Source organism: Piliocolobus tephrosceles, chromosome 15, assembly GCF_002776525.5.
Source record: "Piliocolobus tephrosceles isolate RC106 chromosome 15, ASM277652v3, whole genome shotgun sequence".
Classification (NCBI taxonomy): domain Eukaryota; kingdom Metazoa; phylum Chordata; class Mammalia; order Primates; family Cercopithecidae; genus Piliocolobus; species Piliocolobus tephrosceles.
The window spans coordinates 1,129,266-1,139,750 of NC_045448.1; the positions used below are offsets into that span (position 1 = coordinate 1,129,266).

The 10,485-nt window shown below is 41.9% G+C and overlaps 1 protein-coding gene across 1 annotated transcript in view; it reads left to right on the plus strand.

Annotated features, from left to right (window-relative positions):
- SNTG2 (syntrophin gamma 2) overlaps positions 1-10,485 on the plus strand; it is a 374,015-nt gene that overhangs the window by 247,478 nt on the left and 116,052 nt on the right. The window contains exon 9 of the mRNA XM_023192643.1: positions 2,233-2,360. Coding sequence (XP_023048411.1) covers positions 2,233-2,360 — 128 coding nt within the window. The remainder of the gene's footprint in view (positions 1-2,232; positions 2,361-10,485) is intronic.

Sequence of the window (10,485 nt, forward strand, 5' to 3'; positions counted from 1 at the left end):
TATGATTCTAGTAACTCTGAAAACAGATAGCACACTGTAGCAAACCTTCGAATCAGCAACAAGAGGTATAGATTACGTGGCTAAACACACAGCACCGTTACTAGGATGAACTCCCATGGCACAGATGGATTGTTGTGCATGCAAATACCACAGTTAAAATTCAATGAACAGTGATAACTAAAACCGTGCCACAGTATGCAATCATTTATAATGAGTTCCTACACAGCTTGCAGCAGTCTATGTAGACAAATGATATTTCAGCAAAGCTAATATGAAATACATAGCAGGTGATCTGAAGGTATTTCAGTGCTGTTCTCGTGCATGCACCAAAGGTGACTCTCTTACCAGATGTTAGAGCCCAACAGAAAAGGGTAGTAATGAATGAGTATCTGTAAAATTCAGCCCAGAGTTCAAATGTTCCAATATTGCCACTTTTGCTATTGAGCTATTGGCCATGGTATTAATAAATATAGAGAAACAATGTTAGGATGATAACTCAAACCCAGCCTCTGGCTGTGTGAGTTTTTGTTCTGCCTTCTGATACATCTGTAGATGGCAATGCCGCCTCTTCTGTATGACGCTCCAACCCTCCCTCAGCATCCATTTCCTCATCCCACCTACACTGCGTGAGAGGCCTTTCGTCTAAATCCTAGGGCAGGGATGCAAAGATGATTTGAGGTGGAGGAGAATGAGAAAGGGGCTTGTATATTAGCAAAGATGAAAAATAAATCATCACACTCTTTCTGTTAAGTGTGAGCAGTGTATAGAGTGTCGTATGGAAACCTCATCCACATGGAAGCGAAGCCTCCAAGATTCCAGGGATCTCATGTGAAGCCCTGGGGAACGGCCCCCCATCTCCTTTCACCACAAACCAACCAGAGCCAGTTCAGTGGCACAGAACTGTTAGGGGTGTTATTTTTTGGCAGGTAAAGCTGACTGCAGAGGAGACTTGAAGTGGACAGGCTTTGCTCTTTAAGTGGCGGATTAACCAATATATAAGGTTATACATTTATAAGGAATGAGGTATGAGGTCTCAAATAACATTCTAATACATAGTGGACATGTGGCTGACTCATACTTATGAACAAGCAAGTATGAAAGACACTTCATGCCACCCTTCTGAGCCTCCGGAAAGCCCAGGTCTGTTTTCTGGTGGCGCTCCTTCTTACACAAAGTCTTCTTGCAGACAGATGCTCAGATTCCAGGTGTAGCAGTCCCTGAACCCGATGGTCCACAGAGCCCAGAACTCAGGGCCAGTGTTTCTGGTGGACACTGAATTAAATTAAATCAATATAAATGTCTTATGAGTGTGGGGCATGCCTGTGAGTGTGGGGCACACCTGTCAGTGTGGGGGCACGCCCATGAGTGTGGGGCACACCTGTCAGTGTGGGGCACACCTGTCAGTGTGAGGCACGCCCATGAGTGTGGGGCACACCTATTAGTGTGGGGCACACCTGTCAGTGTGGGGCACACCTGTGAGGTGTGTCCATGCCAGTGACTGGGGCAGCAGCACCTGGTTCATTCATAGCGAGCCGGGCTCTGAGGTCAAGATGGCTCAGGCAGCTCAGGCTCTTCTTTGAGAATGTGGAATATTATACGGTTGTATCCTGTGGGCAGAGCCCACCTCTGACCCTTTCGTTGTTGGACGCTTGCGGGGCTGTTACGTGTTCTGCCCCTTTTGTTGTTGGACGCTCGCTGGGCTGTTGCATGGTGCTGCGGTGGTTGCATGGCTCCAAGGCCTCCTCACTTTTCCATCTGGGCCCAGCTCCTACTACCGCACGGGCAGGGTCGTTGCCACTAATAATAAAGCAGACCCATGACCTGGACAGAATGTCATCAGCCATTCTATTATGTGTCTCTCGACCGAAACTCACTGAGTGGACATTTCAGGTTGTTTTGGTTTTGTGTCTTTCTCATGGTCTCTATGCACTGAGCCCAGTACTGTGTCTGCAACTTTCCCTCCAAATTTAGGCCCCTGTTCTCCTTCTCCTTCCTTTCAGCTTCCTTCCTCTCACGCAATTTGCAGTTAGGAAAATAGAGGGAGAAAATGTCTTAAATCTGGGTAGAAGAGCACTTCTTTCTTTCCCAGTCTTTCAGAAACGATCTCACTTGCTTTTTATCAGTTAAAATGTGTTGGACTTGAGTTCTGTGTTCCAGGTGCCTGCAGACGCCTCTCCCTGCATGCAGCCACCTCTGCCTCTGTGACGCTTCATTCTCCTTTCTTCTGCACAGGCTCCATCGTCACCTTCCTCACCCATAGCTAAGGACCCGAGGTATGAGAAGCGCTGGCTGGACACCTTGTCCGTGCCTCTGTCCATGGCTCGCATCTCAAGGTACAAAGCCGGAGCGGAAAAATTAAGGTGTGTGACCGTTGTCTGAGATGGGAAAAGTTGATGAACCCCTTGCACTTTTGCCAGTTCCTACAGGCCACTGGTTACTCCAAAGCGCTTGACTGTGACATTAGCAAGTGTACGTGCTGTCTTCTGGTAGATTTAGCATTTGGAATAAACAAGTTAAAGATCAAGAGAAAATAAGAAGTCAGGTATCAGAACAGTGAATTTATTACTAAGAATGTTCCACCTAGGGCAAGGTGGCATGGGTGCTTCTCATGAAACAGTCATTAGTCAAAGAAATTCTATTTTTAGTTTTAAATGCTAACAGAATTAGACTGGAAATAAAGACTGACTTCTTGTCCAAGTCTCAGATGTTTCTAGAAATGCCACTTAAACTCTGTGGGCCTCTTTTTCTTCAGTAATAAAATGAGAAGGTTAGACCAGCACCTATGTTAAATAAATGCTAACTAGTTTGTGAGCTTGGTTAATTAAATAATTTCAAAGATGTAACTGTAAAAGTTGATGTTTCCATAGCTTTTCAAGTAGAAAAATGTATGCTTGGCTAATTGTGCTATTTAATCACTGTGGAAAGGCCCACAAGTAATGAGTTGGTGAATTTCCTCTTTCTATTCTTAAGACAGATGTGTAGAAATAGCAAACCTTCTGTCAGCAAAGGATTTTTTTTTTTTAATTGAGCACTGTACTTCCCAAAATGTGTGTGCATCTGTGTGAATGTGTGTGGTGGGCAGACAGTACAACCTCAAATTCCCTTTACTGGTCCTGAAATGGAAGGTAAAAGTCCAGCAAATGTTGCTTTTCATGAAGGGTTAAAATTAGGTTTTCTATATGAATTGGTATTAACTGTACAGCCTCTCACAAAGAATGTTCATGTTTGTGGAAGGATGTCTGTGATCCCATTGCAGGAACAGGGACAGTAAAGCTTGATTTGCAGATTTGTGCCCACCTTTGGTAAAGGGAGACAAACCTAGTAGATGTGTGTATTGCTAGAGAAGTAGAAAGACAGGTAGGTAAATATAGGTGGATAGATAGAGATGATAGATAAAGTGGATGGATAGATAGATAGATAGATAGATAGATAGATAGATAGATAGATAGATAATGTTCTGCATAATAATGTTTTGGTCAAGGACAGACCACATATGCCATGGTGGTCCCATTAGATTGTAATGGAGCTGAAAATCCCTATTGCCTGGTGACATCAACCATCATAACCTCACGGTGAAAGACATGACGCACGTGTTTATGGTGATGCTGACATAGACAAACCTACTGCACTGCCAGTCATATAAAAGGAAGCAGTGATGTCCTGGACCTTCACATTCACTCACTCCTCACTCATGACTTCACCCCGAACAACTTCCAGTCCTGAAGGCTGTATTCATGGTGAGTGTCCTGCACAGGTGTGTCATTTTTTTAACTTTTATACCCTATTTTTACTTTCACTTTTCTAAGTTTAGATGTGCTTACATACACAGATACTTGCTTTTGTATATTTAGACACACAAATATGATTGTGTTACAGTTGTGTAAGTATTCAGCACGATCACATGCTGTACGGGTTTGTAGCTTAGGACCAATAAGCGATACCATATAGCCTAGGTGTGTAGTAGCCTGTATCATCTAGGTTTCTGTAAGTGCACCCTATGGCATAAACACAATGATAAAATCACCTAATGACACATGTCTCAGAATGTATCCCCATCATTAAATAACATATAACTGTAGATATATAGATGAATTATTGCAGTGATAGAGGGGCTGAAATATAGATAGATTACAGAGATACAGATAGATGGATAGGTAAATAGCCATTTGTACAATATAGCAAAATGTTTTAACAGTTCATGCTGTCACTGTGAATTCCTTTTAAAATGTGTGTATGTGGCTTTCTTACAACATGTTTCTTTGGTTTGGGGTTAGTTAGTTTGGGAACCAAGTAGAGATCTGGGCATGTATCTGTCTTGACAAAGAGGGAAATAGTGCATGAAATGACCTTTGTCTATTAGCGAATTTGAATTAAATGGGTTTTTAGAAAAATAGAGCCACTCAACTTCATAAACACTTCCTAGCCCATCTACCATTGAATGTGATGAAGATTGGCCATTCTACTAGCTTTGGTTTAAGGATGAATTCAGGTCGTAAGATGAAATGTCTCCTACTCTGAGGACAGGATACGGTCTCTAGTTGTATTAGTCCATTTTCATACTGTTATGAAGAAAAACCCAAGACTGGGTAATTTATAAAGGAAAAGAGGTTTAATGGACTCACAGTTCTACATGACTGGGGAGGCCTCACAATCATGTTGGAAGACGAAGGAGGAGCAAAGGCATGTCTTACATGGTGGCAGGGAAGAGCATGTGTGCCAGGAAACTACCCTTTATAAACCATCAGATCTTGTGATTCTTATTCACTGTCATGAGAACAGCATGGAAAAAAACCCACCCCCATGACTCAATTACCTCCCACCAGGTCCCTCCCATGACACGTAGGAATTATGGGAGCTACAATTCAAGGTGAGATTTGGGCAGGGATGTAGCCAAACCATATCGCTAGTAATTCTTAACTAAATGCAGACTTGACCACCCATTCTCGCAGCTTGAGAACATGTAGAAACACATGTGTTATTCTTGGTGACAAAATATTTTGACCCACTAAGCCGTTCATACCACAATCATTGGGATAAATACATGACATCCAGGAGAATGAAAAGGAACTCAAGAAATCAGCTGACTGCCTGAGCCTCAGATTATTTTTCTGTTATAAAAGTTATCACACACTGATTTGGTTTGGATCTGTATCTCCACCCAAACCTCATGTGGAAATGTATTCCCCTGTGTTGGAGGTGGGGCCTAGTGGGATTCGATCATGGAGTGGATTCTCATGAATGGGTTAGCAAAATCCCCCTTGGTGCTGTGCTTCTGACAGTGAGCAGGTTCTCCTGAGATATGGTCATTGAAAGCTGTGTGGCACCTCCCCACTCTCTCTCTTGCTCCTGCCTTGTAAGGTGTCTCGCTCACCCTCTGCCTTCCACCATGATTGGAAGTTTCCTGAGGCTTCCCTAGAAGCAGAAGCCGCCATGCTTCCTGTGTAGCCTGCAGAACTGTGAGCCAGTTAAGCCTCTTTTCTTTATAAATTAGCCAGTCTCAGGTACTTCTTTATAGCAGTGCAAGAATGGACCAATACACACTGTAACAGCAAACTGAAAGGTTTATAATTTTTCATAAGACAAGATTATTTTGTTTTATAAAGGCAAATATATCTTACTAGCTTTGTTGACTTTTTTATGATTTTAAGCAAGACTTAGTATGGGCAGGAAAGGACAAATCATAAAACACATAAGGGCTCAAGCTATGCATTTTATAAAACCTGTTTGTTCTGAAATGTATTTGTGTTAAAGTCCCATTTAGAGGCTGAGATGCTGTTCTTAGCTCCATCTTACCTGTAAGCTCCTCAGGTCTCATTTTAAAATGGATGAAAAAGAGGAGAGACTTGAGTGTGTTGATCCCAGTGGGTGGAATTCTAAAATTTCTGTGTATCTTCTCCTGAGGGCTCAGTCTAGTGAGGGTAAGGAACAAGTTTAGAAATTGTCAATTCTAAATCAAACAGGTTTTAGAACCTTAAAACAAAAGCTGTAAGCTGTAGCCCAGGAGGAACCTTTAGATATCATATAATAGAAACATAAATAGGATGAAGAGGTTGGAAGCCAGCATCTCATGTGTCCCCTCTGACTCTGTGCTTGTCCAGGTATAGGACCTCAATCTACAACCACCACCTTCTGGGTCCTTTCTAAAAATTGACAAATAAAATCATATATAATTAAGGTACACATGTTTACATCGTGGAATAATTAAATCAAGCTACTTGGCATATCAATAACATCACATTCTTAGCAGCATTTTTGTGGTGAAAATATTTAAAATTTACTCTTTTAGCAATTTTGAAATATACAATACAGTACATACTCACTTAACATCATTGATTGGTCCTCAGAAACTGCAACTTGAGTGAAAAGATGTCTAAAGAAACCAGTTTTCCCATAGGCTAATAGCTATAAATAAGAGTTAGATTCCTACAGCATATTTTTGGTCACAAAACATCACCAAACTTATAAATAAAGACCAAAACACTTCAAATATTAAATAGTGAAATAAATATGAGCTATGCATGCATTTAAGAAAGATTAATAAAAACAAGATAAGCATTTGCCCAATTATTTCATTCAGGGTTGGGGAGACTGGAGTCTGTGCTGGAAGCTCAGGGCTCAAGCTGGGCAACAACCCTGGACAGAAAGCCATCCCACTGCAGGACAGCTCACACACGCCCACTTAGCCTGGGACCATTTGGACACAGCAAGTAACCTTACCTGCACGTCTCTGTGGGGAGGAAACCAGAGTGCTTAGAAAAACCCATGCAGACACAGAGCAAACATGCAAACCTCACAAAGATATTATTGTTTCTTCTCTCACCTGTGCTTTTGGGTCATATTCTAGAAATCATTAACCAAATCAAAGTCATGGAGCTTTTCCCTATATTTTCTTTTAGTAGTTTTATAGTTTCAAGTCTTACATTTAAGTCCTTAATCCATTTTGAGTTGATTTTTGCATATGGTGTGAGATAAGGGTCTAGTTTCATTCTTCCACATGTGGATATTCAGTTCTCCGAACACCATATATGGAAGAGACTGTCATTTCCCCATAATATGTTCCTGGCACTTTTGTTGAAATCAGTTGACCATAGATCTGTGGGTTTATTTCTGGCTTTGTATTCTATTCCATTGGCCAGTGTATCTGTGTTTATGCTTGTACCTTGCTGTTTTATTATAGCTTTGTAGTATCTTTTGAAATCAGGTAGTGTAATGCCTCCATCTTTGCTTTTTATGCTCAAGATAGATCGGATATTCAGAGTCTTTTATGGTTCCATATACATTTTAAGATTGTGTTTTCTATTTCTGTGAAAAAATATCATTGGGATTTGATAGAGACATCATAGAATTTGTATATCACTTTAAGTAGTATGGTATCATAACAACATTAACTCTTCCAATCCATGAATGCAGGATATCTTTCCATTTTTTGTGTGTCATCTATAATTTCCTTTATCAATGTATATTTTTCGTTGTACAGATCTTTCATCTTCTTCATTAAATTTACTCTTAGATATTTTATATTTTTATACTACTATAAATGGAATTGTTTTCTTAATTTCTTTTTTTGTGTAGTTCACTGCCAGAACTATTATCATCAGGCCTGCTTGCCCAGGCACTAGAGTGCAACATTCCTCCCAGAACCCTTGCTGGGTGGTTTGGGTAGCAGGATTGAGGCCCAATGGGGATATAGCTGAGCTTTTTGGAAATTGGTAACAGAGCCATTTTTAGATCTGGGGCTGGGAGCACAGTTGGATCTGCCACCTGGTGCAGCTGTGTTCTCTCAAAATGACCCTGCTAGGGACTCCACCAGAGTTTGACAACCTCTGGTTTGAATCCCATGGCTCCCAAAAGGGCCACTTTTCTGTGTGGATAGCTGTGAAATCATTGTTGCTGTGGGGAATATGAGCAGGGGGACCTCCTATTCCACCATGCGCTGACATCACCCTTGGGTCTTTTTTTTGTTAAGTAATTAGACCAATGATGGTTGAGGTTCCTTAGTTTTCTTAGTTCTTTAAAAAAAAAAATAAAACAAAACAAACAAAAAACTCTGTAAAGAGTAGATGTATACTGAAGTCTAATTCATTTTAAATGCATATTTATATGATACAAATCATGTGTAATAAGTGCAACTGTGTTTATTTCCATTTGCCTCCAACATGTTACAAGCCCGTGCACTGGTAGAAGTTATTTTCCTCCATTCCATTGTCAGATCAAGCTTATACTCAAGCGGTTCTTTGGTAAAATGGGAACTATGCTTTTGGATAAATTATGTGTCACTGTGAATGAGGATTAAATCATTGGCTACACAGTACCAGAAAAGTTTGTTCACCAAGAATTTGGAGGGAGAATATTGAGATGAAACTAAAAAAGACATGAAAAATAAGCATACTTCCTAATGGACCTCGGCAGACAGCATAGAACAGGACTTTCCCTCAAGTTATCCAACAGGAAAATAACCCCTGTCCTGTGACACTTGGCAGTTTGTCACGCAGCATCACAGGTGACTTAGCATAACCATGCGATCCTGGCTACTGGCTTAGTTATCTAGACATTTCTCTGATATCAGGTGAAGAAAAGCATTATTGATGGGGTGGCCATGGAGGTGGAGATGCTAGCGTTTTGCCTATCTTTACCATATCAGTTTTCTATTGCCATGTAACAAACCAGTGCAAACTTAGCAGGTAACACAAGACTTTATTATCTCACAGTTCTCATGGGTCAGGAGTCCAGCAGCGCCCGGCTGGTCCTCTGCTTGGGATCTCACCAGGCTAAAATCAAGGTGTCGGATAGGCTGTGTTCCCATCTTCAAGGCTCACTCAGGGTTTCTGGCAGAATTCAGTCCCTTGACTTTATAGGACTCAGTTCCCCACCTTTGTCAGCCAAGGGCTGCTCTCCACCACCAGAGACCACCATGTTCATTGGCATGGTCAGCCTCTGCCCTCAAGCCAACAGCAGGTAACAGGTAACTCCATGAGCCTAAAATCTATGACTTCCTTCATTCTGACCTCTAGACCCAGACGTAAATGGCCATGTGGTCAGGCTGTGCCCCTGCATAAATCTCCCTAACTGAAGGTCAGCCGAGTTGAGACGTTGATTGCATTTGCAGAATCCCTTCACACAAACACCTAGTTTCTGTTGATTGAATAACTGGAGCAGATGTTTCCACCAAGGGCTGAGAACTGGGGGCTGCCTTAGAACTCTGCCTGCTCTAGTGTCTCAACCTCTGTTTCACTCTGGAAAGCCCATAGCATGTCCACGCTTCTTAGAAATTCATCCTTTTAAAACAAAAGTGGCCTTGGATGACAGTTGGCTGTTCTTCCACATGGTGCCATTGGACAAAGCTGGATTTGAGCCAGGCTGCTGCCCATAGCCTGTGTGTTTCAGAAAATAGAGAGAGAAGAAATGCTTAAGAACAAGAGAAATGTCTATGCTTGAAAAATATCCACAATCATTTTACCAGTGAGGAAGCTTTACGAGAGGCTCAGAAAAGAGATAAAGCTGTGGTGTCTCTGGCACGTGCCCCTGAGGAAGCAGGTGGGATGAAGGAGTAGTACGGGGTTCAGAACTAAGAGATTTCTAATCCCGCTTCACCCTCTTGGGGCCACGACCTAGATAACTCATGGGGGCTCTTGTGATGGCTTCTTTGCCTGTTTAACCAAGTAGGGTGGGAGATGATATTAATACTTTACTGCTTTCTAAGATAGTTTACGAAGGTAACAAAAAATAAAACTGTACGTTTAAAGGAGCTTTGAAGCAGCAGGAGTTCAGTGATTTTTAATTGTGATGCAGTTTGGGTCTGGGTTTCCACCCAGATCTCATGTTGAAATATAATCCCCAGTGCTGGAGGTGGGTCCTGGTAGGAGGTGACTGGATCACGGGGCAGATTTCTCATGAGTGGTTTAGCACCACCCCCTCGGTACTGTTTTCATGATAGTAAGCGAGTTCTCATGAGAACCAGCTGTTTAAAAGTGTGTGGCACCTGCCCTCTTTCCTTCCAACTCCTGCTGCGCCCTTGTCGAGTGCTGGCTCCCCCTTTGCCTTCCGCCATGATTGTAAGTTTCCTGAGGCCTCCCCAGAATCCTAGCAGATGCCGCCATGTTTCTTGTACAGCCTGTGCCACCATGAGCCAAGGAAGCCTCTTTTCCTTATAAATTATCCAGTCTTGCGTACTTCTCTATGGCCGTGTGAGAATGGACTAATACAAATTGTTTGTGGAATAGGGAATGACTGAACAGAAGGAAGGAAATTCAGATTTGAGTGATTATCCCCAAATAAGAGCAATTAAACAGCTCCAGAATCTCTGTCCCACAGAATTACTGTGCATCACTTTGCAACTCTTTACAGGAGGAACTACTTTTTATTTACCTGCTCACAGGAGCCCTGTCCATACCTCTTGTTTTAGGTAGGCCTCAAATTGATTAAAAGTCATTGACTTTCTTTTTTTTTTTTTTTCTAAAACCTAGAAGGAAAGAAAGGGAGGGGAGG